This window comes from Tachysurus vachellii, chromosome 4 (assembly GCF_030014155.1).
Source record: "Tachysurus vachellii isolate PV-2020 chromosome 4, HZAU_Pvac_v1, whole genome shotgun sequence".
Classification (NCBI taxonomy): Eukaryota; Metazoa; Chordata; class Actinopteri; order Siluriformes; family Bagridae; genus Tachysurus; species Tachysurus vachellii.
This window is the reverse complement of record NC_083463.1, coordinates 17,942,269-17,961,750: the sequence shown is the minus strand read 5'-3', so window position 1 is coordinate 17,961,750 and position 19,482 is coordinate 17,942,269. Positions and strand designations below refer to the sequence as shown.

Here is a 19,482-nt window from a genome sequence, read left to right as displayed (position 1 = left end):
ATCAGGAACACCTAGAAATGAAACATTTTCACAGGATAAAAAAATCTGATGCTTTTAAACTGATCAGGTGAAGTTAATGTTTGATGACGTTCACGTTTCAGACCTAATTAGGTTATATATCATTTGATAAAAAGCAGAAGTTGAAAGAAAAAAAGGCAAGGTTTAATCTCCTGGCTGAAATAATTAGAAAGACTGGATTTACAGTTAACTTGTAGGTACATTGTGACATAATTTCTCTTATTTCTCAGGCCGTATGTGTAAAGTGAATTCTCAGTTTTCATGGCTACAACATTCGCTCAAACCGTTTGATGGATTTTCTTTGTGTTTAGCGACACAGCAGCTTTTCTTCCTTCTACCTGCTTCCGTCATGTTGTCGCGCGTCACGAGGGTGAAGAGTCTGTCAGGAGAAACAGCGCGAAAGTTTGCGTCGGCGGAACAATAATGCTTTAGAAAACAAGGGTGTTTCTACCTTCCCACGTTTAAACAATATTAAGGAACCGAGCTATGCCGCGGTGAACGTATGTAACCGGCGGTGAATTGTGCTTTGTGACAATGCTGGAAGTACGAGAATTCTCGTAAAGGTAAGTGTACCTTTGCAGCGGAAAGGCTGGATGACAGAAAATATAACATTTCTGAAAATGTGTTTTGTGTGTGTGTTAAATGACACTGAGGTGTCGCGTGTTTTCAAACACGCGACTTTCACGTGAAATATAGACTAAACGGTTTAGTGACCGGATGAACAAACATTCAGGTTGTGAGGTCTTGTGAGCGGCGCGTTTCCACTTGACTTGCTGATAAGGAGGAAGTTATCATTTTGTACTCTGTTGCTTTGTATCGCTGTCGTTTCCTCTCGTTCTTTTCTCTCGTTTTGACATTAGCATAAGCTTTTTCACTTCTTCAGAGCAACCTTTTAATAACCATACATCCTAAATTCGTGGTTTTACGCATGCAAAGGTGTCTGTATATAACTTCTTATTTTGAAAGAGGACGTCGTTTACCACATCAGCTTCAGTGCTGTTACATTACGTAGAGAAGTTGCTAGAATATTTTGAAACAGACTTGTTTTAAATGTCTCTAATGACCTGTATTGGTTCTGAAAACGTACAATGTTCTCTCATTTGCATCTGACATCAGAAAGGGTTCTAAGCAGATCTCCCTTCAACCCCCTGGAGAACCTTTTTTTTCTTCTCCATCTTTGATTTTGTTGCTTCCTCACATTTAGAGGGTCCATGATGTTGGATAATGAGTTCAGCTTGTGTGGCTGTCTGTGTGGCGATTAGACAGGTTCTCTCTGTATGGCTTCTTCAGCTTCATCCTACCACCTAAAAATATGCTAGTAGATGGACTGGCTATTTTAAGCTGCCCTTAGGTGTGAATGTACTGTGTGTGGATGATGCCATGCAATAACTAGCTTCTGGTTTTAGGATGTGACCCTGCAAGCTTACATCCACTGGTCTTGGGAAAGGCTCTGCGTCCACCTTAGCCGTGTCCAGGATAAAAAAAAGTACTAAAGATGATTGAATAAATGGTGATTAATAGATTTTCTTCTCCAAGTATAAGATCTTGTAGCTGCATACATCACACCTTTAAAATATTGTACTAAATAAGAAGTCCAGATCCAAATTCTTATCTCTTTTATATAACTTTCTTATCTGTATCTTTAATATGCTTTGGTTTTATTACATAATGATCTATGTAACTTTTTATATATTTTTAGGCCTGTCAGCAATGGACAGTCCGTGTTCTGTGAACCGACGGCAGGCATGGGCTCAGTGTAGCCGTCAGTGGCTCACAGTGGAAGATACAGAGCCGAATGCATCTGCATCCAGCAACGTAAATACAACTCCAGCTACACAGCTTTCTCTACAAGATGAAGTCTTTCCTGATGGTAGGCTGGAAAGTAGTAAATGTTTGCATGTATTTTATGTTTTAGCTACAGAGAAAAAATGCAAAAATGAGAGATTAGAAAGTTCGATAAGTTATTGGAGGGATTTGGTTCATTGTATGGCCACCTACAATGACTTTTGTTATTAGAATCCCCAGGATACACTGTTAGTGTGAGGATTGTTTTTCAAAAGTTACATGAAGGAAAATAGCATCAGGATTGGAGATGATCAAAACCATTTCTCCGGGAGGTAATTGTACTAAAATTGTAAAGAACTTTTCTCCACTATTGCCTTAGAGACTTACTTATAAGAGAGAACATCTGAGGAACTGATCTGTAGTCAGTACAGTAAGATGTCATACTGAAGTTTTGTAATATGTATAAGAAACATTATTATATATTTTATGAAAACAGGGATGTACCAAGATAAATGTAATTCTCTGATTAATAATCCTTGCTAATAAAATTAATCTGCCGTTCATAAATGAAATGTTGTTTTTAAAGTGCTAAATACCATTTTGGAATGATATGGCATAATTCCAGCCCTGCCTCTGTATAAAGACAAATGAATTTCCCATAACTAAATATTTGCAACCATTTGCAACTGTTTTGGTAAACTGAAGATTTGGTTTGCCCTTCTTTATTTATGCAAATGCAACAGTCAAACAACAGCTATTTAAGGAAGCCTTCTAACAGAATCATGATTTTTTTTTTATTCAAATAGTTAGTCTAAGCAAACTATCTTGAACATATTATGAAAACATTCTCACAGAATATAAAGCAGCCAAAAATAAATAAATAAATAAATGTAAGCATTGTGTTTTACACACACACACACACACACACACACGCATGCTAACAGTTTATATGTATTTCCACAGGATGCTCTACAGGAAAGATTGAAACCTGGCTCCAAAGCTGTGGGTAAGTCTGTGTTGTGTATTTATATATGTACGTGTGTATGTCTGTGACTATGTCTGAAGGAGAGTAGTCTACTCCAGTGGCCATGCATGTAGCCCTTTGTGGTTGAATGTTGCGCTTCGAGGCAATAAAAATGAAATAAATGGAAGCTCAGTGAGGATTTTGCGTGGATGCATTTTTAGTTGCTGATGAACTGCTGAGATACTGTTCCATATCTGACACCAGTGAGTGTGAAGCACAAAGAATAAAATGTCAACCTAAGCTTTTTTAAAAAAGGTTACCACATCCATGAAAGTTGTGATTCATCTGCAGTCCTCTGGGTTATTGAGAGTGTGCATTCTTATCTGAGAATCTTCTATCATGCCTGCATTTCGCCCACGTACTGTGCTGATTCAGATGTGATCAAAGTAACTGTTGTTTTCCTTTTTGTTTGTGCCAGCTCTCATACTTTTTTGTATGTGTAAATTCAGAAATGAAGCCAGTCAAGAGAACCCAAGCCAACTCACTGTGGGTAAGTTAGGAGGAAGTACTAAATAGCTACAGCACTATAGAGTTACATGACTAACAATCAGACAGGGCTGTTGTGAGATCCAGTGGCATAACAGATGAACAAGTGTTCAACAGAAATCTGGCATTAGTGAGTATCTATTAAATCATTTATCTTTTCCAGAAACTTTATTGAAGCCTGCTAACAGTTTTGAGGATGATTTGAGCCTCGGGGCTGAAGGTACAGAAAATTAATCCTGTTGTACATTTTAACATTTTTTTTTATTTGTGTCAGCTAGTTATATTGTTAATATTTGATATAATGTGACGAGGTATGGGTGTCATGTAAACACGCCTTAAAGGCATCATTATGCTCATAAATTCCATAGGATTTTTTCCCCTTCTAGACAAGCCTTAACTTGTCAGCCAAGTGTTAGCTGATTAGTTCACTCCTCTCAATACATCCTGCAGTGCAAATGTAAAAGTTTAAAATTATTACAAGAGGGACACTTCTTGTTTTATAAGTGGTATATATGACTAGTATATATCAGTATGTCTTTCTGAAGAATTGGGCACAGTGGTTATACAAAAAAAACAGGCTCAGACACTACTGTATGAATTTTTGCACTCAAGTAGATACAGTAACCAGTGACCGCTAAGATGTGTATAAATACATTATTGAATGAAGCATTAGCGCCTAATGTGAGAAATTAAATAATTTCTTTTATAATTCACTTCATAATAGATATTCTTTTATAATACACTTCATAATATTCCATTCTGTTACAGCTATAGGATTAGATGTCGGATTGCGTGATGATGAGTTTGGGTAAGGAATGTGTTTTCCATGATAAATTCAGTGATGTTGAATCCCTCCCCTTAAGGACTGAAAGAGCCATTACAGAAATATTCACAACTTTTCCTGGATTTCTCTGCAGGCACTGTCCATTGCTCCTGCCCCCTCCTAAATCACGCCGCAAAGATTTGCACACAAGGTTAAAACTAGTTTCACTCTCTCCACCAGCTGTTCTATCTATATCTTTTGTTCAATTCATTAATTATTTCTTACATTGTGGACATTTGCATCAGCAGCACTCCTCAGCAAAGGCTTAATCTGCCATTCAGAAACTTGGGCCACAGTATGGCATCTAGCATCTTCTCATCCACCACCAGTAAGACTGCTTCAAGGTAAGGCATCTCAAACAAAATTGTCTTTTGAGCTTCCAGATGGATTCTGAATGAAGTGTAGTTGCGTTTAACCTGTTTTGCCCTCTTAGTCTGATCTCTTGCATTCTCTCTCCCATATACAACAGTGTTTCTGAGGTCCTGCAGATGTGTGCTGAGGACGCAGAGGAGACATTGTACCACTTAGGATTTGGTTGCGAGGAGCCACAAGTAACAGCCCGTATACCAGCTCGTTTCTTCACTTTCCCGTCACAGCTCAGAGGCATCAACTTCCGCCTGTTTCTTGAGTCACAGCTCCGCCGCATTCGTGAAGAGGACCCCAGTCTCTCACTTGCTAGTAAGAAAACACTAATAAATGTAATCCAAAGTCTTGTTAAAATAAAATCTATTTCAAGCCCAGCTGTGAAGATGATTTCACATAATTGCTCAGATTTGTTTATATCGGTGTGATCCACTCTCACTCACTCATTATCTACCGCTTATCCGAACTACCTCGGGTCATGGGGAGCCTGTGCCTATCTCAGGCGTCATCGGGCATCAAGGCAGGATACACCCTGGACGGAGTGCCAACCCATCGCAGGGCACACACACACTCTCATTCACTCACGCAATCACACACTACGGACAATTTTCCAGAGATGCCAATCAACCTACCATGCATGTCTTTGGACCGGGGGAGGAAACCGGAGTACCCGGAGGAAACCCCCAAGGCACGGGGAGAACATGCAAACTCCACACACACAAGGCGGAGGCGGGGATCGAACCCCCAACCCTGGAGGTGTGAGGCGAACGTGCTAACCACTAAGCCACCGTGCCCCCCGGTGTGATCCAATTTTATTAATATTTTGAGGACAAGTAGCAAATTATAACAATCATTTTCAGATCCAGAAAAGTATGTAGTTTCAGAAAACACTTAAACATAGATATTCAGCTGTAGTGATACAAATATATTTTTTTGTGCACATTCCCTGTGGACCAAGAATGGCGAACAGGATACAGTCACTTTTTTTGTGAGTTGTGAGTTGCTAAGCAACTGATCATGGATGCAAGCTAATAACAGAAGCTATGTCACCTATACAGCTTATGTTAAGGCACAGTACAGTGGAAATAAGACAACCAGTGACTGTCACTTAGTATTATTTAACATTTAGTAAAATAATTGTATTAATACAATTTCACAGTATTTACAGTTGAACACCATATTGAGAAACATTAATGTGTCAGTATTGTGCAACAACAATAAAAAAAAAATCACAACACTTCAAAAGTAATCAATATCAAGCTATTAGAAATATTCTGATAACATGACTTTATCAAGATAATAAGTTTCTTAATCTGTTGTGTTTAGGAATGGGCCCTGTTCACTTCCAACAATGTACTGAAGGAAATGGAACCGAACATCATTTATGAAAAGCATTATAGAAAAACTCTGTACTGTATTGGAATATTAAAAAAATAGATAAAATAGCACACAAGTAGATTTTGGAAATAGGAAATAAACTCTGCATGCAGATAGTAGTTGTTCACCATCTACACAAAGCAAACCATAGAACAAATGTGATAATTATAGCCAATTTTCTGTTGTAAAGGTTTACAGGAAATCATTTCCTAATGTCTGCCTACTTCTAGTTTTTGTGAAATGTCTGTTCTATTCTCTAACAGCTTTTGTATATAATTTTTAGTTTTTTATGAGTAAAGGGTCTTTTAAAAATTATCAAACTCGCTGAACGCAGAAACTGAATTAGGCTCCCTGAAGTTAGTCTGATTAACTGATGATATAAACAATTTAACATTTTATGAAGTAAATAGACTTTCGATTACATCGATTACATGTTAAATTGATTGAAGATCAGTATTTGTACATGGATCTTGGAATTTTAAAATATCATTGTACAATTAGAACAGTATTCTAAAAATAGAGGCCTAGATAATTTCTGTCTTTCTACAGTCAAGCATTTATTTTTTTTTTGGGTTCTCCTTTTTGTAGGTCGTTTCCGTCAGGTGGAGGTATTAACAGCCATGGCTAATGCTTTCTATTCTCTCTACTCCCACGTATCACGAACGCCACTTCAGAAGCTGGCACCCCCTGAATTCAGCTTTTCTTCACCCACTGTGGAGCGAAGCATTGGTCAGCGCTTCTTTGGCAATGTCCGCACTGAACCGCGCTCTCCTGTGGAGCGTCTCAAAGACACTGTGTCCAAGATGTGCTTATACACCCGTGGCTCAGACTCTACCTCTCCAAACTGTTCTCCTCGCAAGAGGAACAGCCTCCCTGATGTGGTTGAAGTGGTAGTGGGGAATGTGAGGGGTGAAGGGACCCATGACCAGAGTAAGAGGATGTGGATAAAAGAAGGCAACACAACTCAGAAGGTGAAAGTTGAAAAGCCTTTACAGCATGCTGAAATGAAAGACCCTGAGAAAACTACTAGTGCACATAAGCAAAGGATCCAGCGCTGGTCACAGTCAGGACAGAGAGAAGGTCCTAGAGCAAAGGGCTCCCTGTTTAATTCAGACTGTGCATCTTTGGAATTGAGGCATACTCAGATTTCTAAGGATACAGACATGGATGAAGATTCCTCCAATTCTAATTTGCTTCCGGATTCCTCAGAAGATCCTGCTGAAATGAATTCACCAGCTCTCATTATTACTTTTGATATAGTTTCCCCTCATGTAGTGGAGCATGTGCATAAAGCACCTTATGGGTGTCCAGAGATGCATAGTGTATCTACAACGGGTTTATCAACCTCTGGTTCTATGCACAGGCCAGACTCATGTCCTAGGACACTAGAACACAAGCCAAGCATCACAGATATAAAATCATCTCCAGTACAGAACAAGGATGAGCTTATGGTGGAAGTTACTTCAAAGACTTTTCAAGGTGATCCGGTGTCCCTCCAGGCCAGCGTCACACAAGGGTCACCATGTCAGATCATGGTTACTGGATGGGAGGATGATGACTCTATTCTCCACAGAGACTCATTTGAGGATTATACACATTTCATGTACCCTTGTACCACTGCGCACATGCATTCATCCCAGTCAGACCAGCAGAGGTTCCTGAGCCCCAGCAACCCCTCAACTAACCAGATCTGCCACCTCAAGCAGGCCAACTCCTTTGAGTTGGAGGAGGTATGTAGCTACCCATATTTTTATCTAAATTTTTATAGTGTGTTGAAGCCTTTGTACACTAAAAATCAAATGCATTGTACAGCATAAAAAGGGCATGCTTTTACAGGAATATCTTTAATGTGGTGTGATATCACCCCAAAGTGGATTACCAGTTTATTAAAGAAGGAAACATTGTTCTTTAATTTATAAAAGCTGTAAATTGCTGTTCCTTTACCTGACTCTCTAAGTTTCTTGTGAAATTAATAAGACATAAATTCAAAACTGCTGTACTTACAAATCAGCAGAGATCCATTCGACAGATATTAAACAAACATGCAACTTCATGTAAAATCAACAAATACACATTATTACAATTTATTTATGGGGAATTTCTGCTATACAGGTCCCCATAATTTACTTGTTACAGTAGAAATGCGTGCTGCATGTTGCCTTGTTGCTGGCACTAGTGTCAAAACGGCAGAAAAACAGCAGAAAAGACAACAAATTCGGTCCACGTCTTTGGTTAAACACCATTGTAATGCAATTATTTTTAGTATAACCACACTGGGATGTTTCATGGCTTGTATAACTCTGCTCACCCATGTTCACTACATAAAAGTTTACTCTCTAGTACGAAAATGTGCCAGTGGAGCCAAAATAAATAGAATGTATGGCCTTATTGTGACTTGTTTAATCGATATTAATCTCTTGTTCATTGAACTACTGTATTAAAACTATAGTGCACTCACAGTTGTGTGGTTATACTGAATACAGGCATGGTTGTGATGAAGCTTAATGAATTATAAGCTTCTGAATTCAGCAGTGTTGGGGCATAAATTCATTTATTGGAGAGCAATAAACAATTCACAACTTTTAATTAACAATTGTATGTCAAAGAGCCCTGATAATGGTGAACAGTTACAAATTGTAGAGATTTTTAATCTCTGTAGATACAATACAATGTTTTTGGATTTTCACAGTGTTTGTACACATCTTTAATACACTCCAACCTCTTTTTACACTCAGCATATTCCTTCGCTGCTCAATGTAATGCACACTCATGCAAGCAGAGTGTATGTTAGGGGTATATGTTACATTTATATGCAGAATATTTTTAAATATTCACACATGTATGTTGCTATTCAGTTGAGTTTGGGGGAAGAGGAGAACATATCAGTGGAGCAAAGCAGTGCATACACACTGTCAGTTACAGCATCTACGCATCAGAAAGGTGAGTCATACCAGTTTTTCCTTTCTTTTTATAGCACTGGCCTAAAGTATTTTGTTGCATAATGAATTACTAGGCAATTTCTTCCTTAGAAAAAAGTTAGTCATTTTTTTTCAGCAGTAAACTGCTAACATGTGAACTGTGTGTATGCATTAAAAGTGTTAGAAATTAACCACACTGAAGAGAAGGCTGTTAATACTGACACGCGCAGTGCCTTGTTGCCTTCAATACTGACACACACTTCTACAGGAAGTCATGAAACAAACCATGAAATTAGCAAGCCTCATTCTCAAAATATTCTAAAGAGGAAAGCACTTGTCACAGAAAATTAATAAGCAAATTTTTATGTATATATTGACTGTTTGACAGGTTCAACCATGAGAGGGGACAGTTTCCAGTCAGACAGCAGTGGATATGCTGAAGAGGACATGCAAAATGTACTGACCTCCACTAATAGAGAGATTAGCTGAAGACCAAAACCCACAGATCATTTAATGATCTGTTTTAAGGTGTTTTTCCCACAGTCTTAAAAAAAACCCCAAAAAAACAAAACCTTGTATTTCCGTTGAAAAGATATTACAACTGCAGCAGAAGACGGAGATAACATTTGGCCATTTGAATGTACTTCAGTTAAGCAGTACTGATGATAAATATTTGTTAGTGGTTTTTTTTTTTCTTTGTGTGATTGTGCAGCTGCAGATGATTTGAATATTTATTTTATGGTAAAGTATTTATTTGCACATCAATTCTAATATAATTTGAGTGTTTTAACGTTTGTTTGGGTTGGTTGTAAAATAAGTGAGCATGAAACATGAATCGACACTGAATTAAAACATCTTTATTATTAGTTGTAAGACCTTACAACTCTAAAACTGATCAAATTAATTTTCTGTACATTTCTGCTCAAAACTGATTATGACCTAAAGACTTGAGCTCACAATTTACTAACTTTATTAAATTCATGCAGTGCCTTATAATTGACCATAAAAGGAATTGGCAATTTGGACCCAATAACCAAATAAATGTGGAGGTAGGTTTAATTGGAATCTGAATTAGAAGTAAGGTACAATTCTTGTTATTAAAAATCCTGGCAAGGCAAACTGTTACGTTAAAAACTTTTGTATCTATACAATAATTTAGAGTAATATTACCTTAAAATGTCAGTTAAAGGGAAGAAATTTTAGGATAATTTAAAAACAAAATCAAATTCATCACATGGAGGTAGTACAAAAGCAAGGCCTTCAGTTAAAACCAGTCCTTAAATATTTTAGGATACAAAAGACCTCATCACTTCATCTTATAGCTCAGGGGAACAAGTCAAGTGTCTCTGGGGCATTACAAATGGTTTGCCAACATGAGGTGTCTAGAACATCCCATAAGCCCCCTGTTTACTGTACTGTAGGCTACAGTACCTTTGAGTCTGAACCCACGTTTCTGGTAAAGAGCCCAAACTCACTTTCCACTGGCCATGATCTTGAGATATTGGAGCGCATTGTGTGCTGCACTGGCCCGTGCTGCATCCTGACTGGGAGCAAAGCCATGACAGACAGCGATGGGCTGAGTGGACAATTCCACAAGACACTGGTACAGGCCACTGAGACTGCATTCCTCTGGACAAAACACACGAGTAGAACAGATTAATGCCAACAACTTTCTTAGAGCAATTCCTTCAATGTCAAAAAGATAACAGACAACTGCATATTATACATGTGCATAAGGACAATCTTTTGGAGCCATAGAGCACTTTATTAAAGAACTTTCCATTTACAGAACACATTAGGTCTGATGACATGATTTTATTAATTTACTTACATTTGGAATAAACCCAGACAAAAAGGACAACCATAAGAACTCAATAGAATAGTTTTAATAAGAGTCCAGAGTCAACTTGCAAACTTTAAAACCGAATTAAGTAAAAGCTGATTGAAGCTTTTCATTCATGGTCATGATAAACTTTAACATGTACTCCAAATAATTGGACCCCTATAAGTGACTTCTATAATAGATTCTACACTTCAATGCTTCACATTTAAATGCACTGCTCTATACACTTCTATCCCCATGTTCAGATTTAGTGTGGTAATGTATGTTTAAAGATGAAGTGACTGTAGAGGACTTAAGCGTTTGCGTCTTGTGTGTTCACATGCTTGCATGTTTCTGATTATGAAAGAAAATGCTGTCATCTGTGTGTGCCAATTAATTTTCCTATTAAAAACAATCCTACTTCAACCTATGTGTGAAATGCTGCAGATGGTGAAATTCAGGAGAAAACATGCTGCTTTTAAAAATCTTAAGTTGTGACATCACAAAAAGCACCCAATGAAACTTTTTAGCAAAAGTTAAGATTTTTTTTTCGAACACACTTTTGATTCTGTTTTTGAACACACTTATTGGGCATTTAACTATGCTGGACTTTATTAGTTTCTATTTTTTACTTTGTTCACTTTCCCCTGCAATGTGTGAGAAAGCAGTCACTTTTTTTTTTTTCTTTTTTTTTAAAAGAAAAATGTACGTGCAGTTGAAGGATCTCACCTGCAACTGCTGAATTGTATACACAAACTAAAACCAGACACTACAATTTAATCACAGCAATAAGGAGAGTCATTACGATAAACTAAATCATACTGCTTACCTATGTCCAAATATCTGACGTCAAATCGCTGCTCTTCAGATAGGTCATGGAGCAGGGAACAGAAGTTGGAGTTGGGCAGGCCCAATGGGTGACTACGCAGCTGCAGGATCTTCTCTCCTGCTGAGTTACGCAAAGAATCCCATGTGCATCCAAACCCCTTACACTTCCCGCCTTCTAGCCTGCCACCTATGTGCTTAAAATGAGAGCAACATGAAAAAACTGAGCTTAATTATACGGTGTGTTACAGTGCAGCGAACCACATTACATTAAAGTATGAACACCCCTCACCATGTTGAATGTATCGTCCTCTGCCTCAGCTTCATGGCTGCTGCGCATGTCTACAGGAACATCATGGATCCGGGAGAGCATCTTTGCTGCTGCATTCCTCTTGGCAAGCTTCTTTGATGTACCACTACCTGTGAAAGTCAAGTGAACTTCATTATTTGTCCAAACCCAATTGTCCATATGAAGATATTAGAAATTGCTGGCACTAGAACATACATTTATTTACATAGTTATAACAATACTTATCACTGACGTTAAATAGGAGTCATTTACGTGAAAATAATTTTAAAGAACATACCAATCTCAACAAATTTCTCTACTTTGCATGTCATGGTGAACTCTTTGCGATGTGCAGGTCCAGACTCTTGCGTGACTGTGTATTCTGGCAAACGCCAACCTTTCTGCACCACCAATTCCTATGAAAAGGATTGAAATTTATTCATAGCCTATATATTCCCTAGATTAATAATGATATTGTTATTGCTAGAGAAATTAGGAGTTGTGTGTAATCAAAAAGCTCTGCAAAAAATCTCCTTCACCTGTAGAGCTCCAACGGGATTACACTCAGCTTGCTGGCTGGAACTAGATAACTTTAGCTCTGTCTGGGAGCTGTAGAAAACACTCATTACAGTCAACACAAAGCATACAGTCAATCTCTACATGATTTTTAACTGGAGTTGGTTAACATTTTTAAAGCCCATAGCGAATAATAATTGTCTAGGCTAAAAAGTAACTATTTAAGTTCATTAATACAGACTGTGGGAAACAAAGTATATGAAGTTCATGCAAGGTGGTGACTAGGTAGCCATAGTCTACTGTATATTCTCCTGGTAAAGATTCTGGTCTACTGAAGTCAGCAAATTGTCTGCAAAACTTTCTGCAGTGAACTGCTGTGTTCTTTCCTGATTACACAAATAAAATTCCATGGAGGTGATCACAGTGCATCAGAAAGAAGAGTTGTGCCATGTATGTGCCAACAGAAGTCATAGTAATGACTTTGCAGTTAACTTTATTTTGCAGACAATTAATCTACCTAGTAAAAAAATCATTCTACTGTCAGTCAAATCGCACATAAGCAGATGTGTGCAGTTCAGAAAACAGCAAAATCCTTAACAAGTAGTGCACTCGACTTGCTACACAACTACTCAAGATGTAGGGTTTATTTTCTTTTTCTGGTCATTGAACCTCTTGTCCTCCAGGCAACTATAAACAATAAACTTAAAAGAAATCTGAAATCTTTTAACCTTAAAAGAAATCTGCTTGCCCACAGTGATTCATCCACCCCGAGGTGTATTTGGTTGTATTCATTCCTGAATGCAAGACAACGATATAAAATTCGAAACCGTTTCCACCAAATTACCAGAAACAAGATTCAGACTACAGACTGACAATTGACCATAACAGCCAGAGAAAGTGCTACAAACACCAAATAAACTGTATATTCTGATTATACTTGACATAAATAACACACGTGTACACACATTTCAAACATTCTTACCAGTCTCCCTCCATGGGGATATCTATGTCATCAAAGTGTTCTCCCTCTATCACGCTGCTCTTCAACGCTTCCAGCATCCCTCCTTTCAGCATCTTGAGAGCAGCTTCAGCAGCCTTATGTTTGGCAGCCTTTTTGCTGGGGCCCTGGCCTGTGCAGCTGATCTCTCCCACAGACACACGGAAGGTAAAGTTGGGCTGGTGGGCCTGACCTTCGGCCTTCAGCAGGTCATACACCGGTGTCTTGCCTATCCTCGTTCCATACTCCTGCAGCAGACTGATGGGCGTCTTCCCAGGATTCACAGCCAGCATTTGCTCTATGCTGAGAACACTTACAGAGATACAGAGAGATCACTACAGAGAAAACAACCCTGCAATGCCTGCAAATTAACGGTTTTATTCTACCGTTTTATATTTATATATATATATATATATATATATATATATATATATACACATACATACATACATACACATACACATACATAACAAAAACAGCTACCAATCAGCTACAACAAATAATAGCTAATAGCTTAAATAATAGCAGAAAATCACAAAATGTCTCAGGATTACTGTGTGAAATTGATGCTAGCCTGACCTGAGCAGATTACACATAGAGTTAGTATGTTGTAAACCAGACAAAACTAGCTTTTAATATATATGGCATTTGTGAAGAAGAAACCTTAACAAATGTGTTATGTAGACGGGTAAAACAATACATTTTCCAATGACATGTACCCTTTCCCTCGCCGAACTGCAGCACATAAAATACTACGGAAAATTGCTAGTTAGCTTAGCAAGGTTAGCAAAACAATGAGAGCTACCCGGCTAACTGTCCGAAGAGCAGCTCACCTGGTGCACCCAGAGTTTCTCCTGCAGCTGTCCGGGCTTTTCTCCTCGCTCATTCCCTAAAAACAGACAGAATATTCACTGATTTAATATCGCAAAATCCCCCCCAAAGAAATCGAAACCCCCTTGATATCATGAGCTTATAGGTTTTCTTGCCGGTAAACCAGTGAAGCGAGATAGCAAGCCCTGCTCCAACAGTCTCACATGATCTTCCACACAGCACGCAGTGTGAAGCAAGCAACACGGAAGAGAAAGAGAATACAAATCGGTTTCCGTTTGTACATGTAGTGCACTTATAGTGTGTACTAGCCGTTACTTCATGCCCTATGTATTGCTCGTATGTAGGAAGTCGGAAGTCATTTGGAACGCAATCCGAGGGTGACTGAAAATGATCCCCATATTCTAATGATTTGTCCTAATGATCAAACCTCTTTCAGCACAAGGCTATGCAGTATAGTCTTAAAGAGATAACTGACAAACAGCACAAAACCATAGGTTGCATTATGAATCATTTGTTTTGTGCAGAGAAATGTTCCCAGAATTAAAGTATATTTTGAAGAAAAATATATATTAAAAAAAATCCCAAAACCCTTGAGCATTTTGTAAATATATAAACATAAAATCAGTCAGTTTTTATATGGATATGTTATATAGGTTTTCTCATTACACTTGTGCAAAATAAAACACGATTCATGTGCCGCTCAAAAGAATGTGACAAAAGTGCACTGAACAAAACAACACAGGATGAAGAGGAGTCTGGAACAGAGAGACTAAAAGAAAGAATGAAACATGCAAACATTGCATTATGAAATAAAAATATATTAGCCAAAGGTAATGCTTTATTTTCTGATACTTCTTTTTTGGATTTTTCAAATGTTGTGTCACTTGTTTGCAGAGGTAAATGATATATTCATTATACATTGTGTATAATATCACTTTTTTATGTAGAAACCTGTGGGACTATAGAATGCCTCTATTTTTACAGTAAACACTTTACTTTCTATGGATGTGAGGCAGAAATACACCACTGATGGCATCCGAGGCCATTGCAGGAAACTAACAAACCTCAACCTCTCTCTCTCCCTCTCCTTAGAGCTTATGTCAAAAGATGTTATTAGACACCCTTTCTGGATAAGAATGCTTTTACAAATGTACTGAGATTTATTGTATTTATTGCTGATTACCTGTGGATAAAAAAATCAGCTTTGCAGCTTTCAACACCAGCATGGAATTGATTCTGAAAAAACCTGTATATGAAGCTACCATTATACTGGACGAGGGATTAACCCCATGACCTTACTGCTGTAAATATACATGTGGGGTCCCATATCAAATGCAAAAAGACAGAAGAGTAGGGACAGAAGGGTAGTGACAGGAGAAGTAGTATAAAATGTAAAATCTAGTTTATTTAAAAAGTCTAGTGTTGGAAAGGAACATTTGGATGAAAATATATAGCATCTGTAAAGTAAAACAACTTTCTTGTTGTTTAGAAAACAGCATGTTCTTTTTTTTTTTTTTTTTAGAGATTTTATAAGAACTAAAACGTAACTAAAACCCCACAAGGATGATAGACATAAGATGCTTCATTTAGCATTTCAGACTTGCAACCTGACAAAAGTAAGATTAAAGAACTCTACAACAATTTTCATGCAATCTTTTTAATCAAACCATCAGTGGACACTCTTAGGGGAAAAAGGGGTTCTTCTACGATCTTAAGGGTTCTTTAGATAATTAACACTTGAACAGAATAAGTAGAGAGAAAATCACTGTTGTAGGGCTCCTTATAAACCTTTAGCTCTTTTTAGGTCTAGTCAAAGAACCCTTAAGGGCTCCAAATTTTCTAAGAGTATAGAAAGAACACAGACTTTCATACAAGAGTCCTTAAATGTAATGTGAGAAAATGACACAAAAAATAGTTCATGTTACATTGCTCTTTTTGCCATGTTCCTCCTTTAAGACATTACACTTTCACTGATTTTTTTGATGACGATTCCTTAACAGACGCTTTTTTAAACTCCTCCTCTGGTATATCATCTGTCATTTGATTGTCTCCATTTCCATTTTTGGCCGTGTCTGTCTCATCTGAAAGAACCTGCATCTCCTCTGCAGCAGACCCAGATTCTTGCTCTCCATTACTATTGTCCTGTGTGTTCATTTCTGCCTTCGATATCTCATTTGAACCACTGTGGATTTCTCCTGCAGCATGCTCAGAGTATTCCTCACTAAAATCCTCATCAATTATTTCTGAGAGCATTTCTGTTTCCTTTGAACCTGTCTGCATTTCCTGTGCTTTACTCAACACTTCTTGGTCTTCCACAGCAGCTTCCTCTGTTTCAGTAGTGGTGATGCTTGAATCTTCTAAAGAAGTCTGAACCTCTTCTGTTTCTGGAACCTCAGTTTGGCTCTTTGTTTCACTTGTAACCATGTTTGCCTCCTCTGAATGAATTTTAATCTCTTCTCCAACATTCATTGTCTCAGTCGCATCATCCGAATCCTCCAAAACATTCTGCACCTCATTTACAACACTCTCCCCTATTTCATTTGTGGCTATTTGTGCATCCTTTAAATTTTCTATATTTTCTGTATTATCCACATCCAATTGTTCCTGAACAACATCCTCTTCAATTTCAATGCCCAGTTCCTCTGAAGGAGTTTGGATCTCTTTCATGGGTTCCTCTGCTAGCCATTCGCTTGCTTCAACTACTTCAACAGCTTCTTGCTCTGTAATAAATTCGTCCTCTACGTTTTCCCTGTCTTCCTCTCGAATCTCTGCCTCTTCTGTAAACTCTTCTTCTTTAGCATTATCCAACTTCTCTTCTGCTGATTTTCTCTCCTGGTTGTCTGATATGGTGAGCTTTTCTTCAACCTGATCCTTCTCTTCAGCTTTGCCGGGTTGCTGAACTCCAGGCAAAAACTGAAATATGCCACAAGAAAGAGCTTACAATTAGCCAGTGCATCTATCTAGTAAGCCATGCTTATACAGGCAAATTATTTTTGATCCATCAGTTGTCTCTGAATTCAACCATTGCATGTGTTTCAGGACATCAAGGGTGTATTGAAGCAGTATTTCATCTATATTCATTCAATCATCTTCATCAACTGATCTATCCTAGTCATGGTTATGCTATACTTGCTGCCAATATCAAAAACCTGATGGGACAGCAATCAACTATGCAGCATTATACATGCATACCTTCACACCGCAAGCCAATCCAACTTCTGCCATGTTATTTGACAGGTAGAAGAAATCCAGAGGAAAATTATGTGGACATAAAATACTTGTAATTTTTCTTTCTTTCTTTCTTTCTTTCTTTCTTTTTTTTTAAATAGATGCCAGCCCTGCTTGTACCTGGATCTGTAAAGCCTCCAGCTGGGCTGCAAGGTGGAAATGGAGACTCTCTGTATTCGACTGATGATCTTCCAGACGCTTATAAAGTGACTTCATCTGCTTTTCAAGCTTTTGTGTCCGTTTAATTTGCTCAGATTCTAGAAGCTCTCTGACAGAAAAACAATGCATTTAAAAAGCAATATTCACATTTCTTTTTCATTTAAAAATATAAACTGTTCTTGATTTATGGTATAATAAGCATTTTCATGCCTTATGCAAATGTGTATATGTAAAAATATTTTAGTTATTAACTACTTATCAAGTAAGACACAGAACATTTTTCTACTCACTTGATATCCATCAACTCCTGTGAATTCACAGCAAGTGATTCCTTGTTGTTGGCAAATAAGTCTTTTATTTCATTGATTTCTCTCTTCTGACCCTCTAACTGAGACATCAGACCACTGACAACAGATATCTGCTCATCCAAGCGTAACTTGTTGACTGAAAGTGTGCTAGAAAACCCTGCAATCTGGATGGCTAGCTCTGCATTAGTGCTCAACATGGTGTTGACACTCTGCTTCACAACCTCAAACTCAATACTCTTGTTCTTAATGATGGCATTCAGAGCAGCAATGGAAATGGTGTTCTGCTGAAGTTCTGCCAGTTTGTCATTCATCTCAGTTTGCAGGGACCATACTTTATTTTGTAGGTCTTTGGACTTGATTTGTTCAGATGTGGTGAGGGCAAGCTCAACCTGTCGTTGTGCTTTGGCATAGGCATCTTCCAGGGCCATAAGGCGCTCTTCAAAACCACCAAAATTAGCAAGCTGAACAAAGAAACAAAAAACAGGTACACAGTCAACATTTATTTTGAATAATAATGGTCATTTTCTCACATATGATTCACACCATCTATATTCAGACGGTTAAGTGCCATTTATATATTAGGCTAAAGGGTTTTGGAAAGACTAGGGCCAGGAATACGGTTTATCTTTCTTGGTGAGGTCTCCATCATAGTTTTTGTTAAAAATAAATGAACTTGAAAGATCTTATTTTGCATTTTGCATGTCTTTATACAAGTGCAATGTAATATATATATATATATATATATATATATATATATATATATATATATATATATATATATACATATATATATATATAGTACCCCCTGCTCTCTAAAGTAGTGTTGAACAAAGAAATATGACACTACTCTGTACTGGCCTAGTGAAGCTATTATTGGCATAAGGTGCTGGAAGCATTATAGAGATCAGCAGTCAAAAGCCATGTGCAATTTTGGTCAGCTGTTGCTCTTACAAGAATCTGTCCAAAACACATAGCTGATTTATCTGAATAAAAGAGCATCTTATGCCAAGTAAATTCCAAACATTTAAAAGCCAAAAGAAACTTTCTCGTAACTCGTTACCCTACCTGTGGGTTATCAGGCCCTATCTGCTGCTGAAGCTTCGTTATTCTCGCCTGCATGGACGCCAGCGTTTCCGACAGGCTCTCGATCATTTGTTGTTGATCACTACAGACCCAGCCGAGTCCTGACCCGCCGACAGCGACGATAAGCAATAAAACACCCGGCACGACATATTCGGTAAAGCCTCGGGACAATTGTCCCGTTGGTGCCTCTACAGTTAACCAGCTGTCGTCCTGTTTACTGCTGCTCTTTCCTCTGCGCCTCGCCATCGCTCTCCTTTACAGAGCTGTATGTTTACACCCGACAGCCCCGGAGTCAAACGTGCGCTGATGTGGAGAAAGTCCTCACTCTTGCGGTTTTGTGCGCGCACTACAGCCTGGTTACAATGTCGAGGTCGAGGTCGAGAGAGAGAGTGCGTGCGTGTGTGTGTGTAAGGTTTATAATGTCCGGATGACGCATTTCAACATTTTAACTACGACACGTAGTCTCTATCCTGTGTAGCCATGAAACTATAAACCGGCTGTAATTGTCTGTCAACTGGCATTTGGAAGAAAATGTGAAGTGAATTTGTTTTAATTTATCTTAGCAAAGGGGCAAAATAACACAGGAAATACCAGCATGATTTCTACCTTCTGATGGGGTGGTCAGACTAC

The 19,482-nt window shown here is 38.1% G+C and overlaps 2 protein-coding genes across 8 annotated transcripts; one reads left to right on the top strand and one right to left on the bottom strand.

Annotated features, from left to right (window-relative positions):
• Positions 1-333: 333 nt before the first annotated feature.
• tespa1 (thymocyte expressed, positive selection associated 1) lies at positions 334-11,042 on the top strand. 4 transcript variants are annotated; one of them, XM_060868129.1, is made up of 13 exons: positions 334-581; positions 1,425-1,528; positions 1,718-1,888; positions 2,767-2,809; positions 3,277-3,317; positions 3,477-3,533; positions 4,082-4,121; positions 4,231-4,287; positions 4,382-4,480; positions 4,606-4,814; positions 6,465-7,606; positions 8,732-8,816; positions 9,183-11,042. In XM_060868129.1, exons 3-13 carry the CDS (start codon positions 1,729-1,731, stop codon positions 9,281-9,283), a joined length of 2,034 nt encoding a protein of 677 aa, XP_060724112.1. In that variant the 5' UTR covers positions 334-581; positions 1,425-1,528; positions 1,718-1,728; the 3' UTR covers positions 9,284-11,042. The 4 variants fall into 4 exon arrangements, with proteins under 4 accessions (XP_060724112.1, XP_060724111.1, XP_060724113.1 ...); XM_060868128.1 differs by lacking the exon at positions 1,425-1,528 and having other exon boundaries at positions 336-581; XM_060868130.1 differs by lacking the exon at positions 1,425-1,528 and having other exon boundaries at positions 339-581; positions 4,385-4,480.
• On the bottom strand, positions 9,630-19,242 carry LOC132844564 (RISC-loading complex subunit tarbp2-like). 4 transcript variants are annotated; one of them, XM_060868132.1, is made up of 10 exons: positions 18,835-19,213; positions 17,752-18,230; positions 17,423-17,570; positions 14,077-14,132; positions 13,229-13,555; positions 12,270-12,339; positions 12,029-12,146; positions 11,734-11,861; positions 11,446-11,638; positions 9,630-10,423 (listed from the first exon to the last, which is right to left on the bottom strand). In XM_060868132.1, the coding sequence occupies exons 1-10, from the start codon at positions 19,096-19,098 to the stop codon at positions 10,266-10,268; spliced, it is 1,941 nt and encodes a 646-aa protein (XP_060724115.1). In that variant the 5' UTR covers positions 19,099-19,213; the 3' UTR covers positions 9,630-10,265. The 4 variants fall into 4 exon arrangements, with proteins under 4 accessions (XP_060724115.1, XP_060724118.1, XP_060724117.1 ...); XM_060868134.1 differs by lacking the exon at positions 9,630-10,423 and having other exon boundaries at positions 11,476-11,631; positions 18,835-19,221; XM_060868135.1 differs by lacking the exons at positions 17,423-17,570; positions 17,752-18,230; positions 18,835-19,213 and adding an exon at positions 14,230-14,321.
• Between the last annotated feature and the right edge of the window lie 240 nt (positions 19,243-19,482).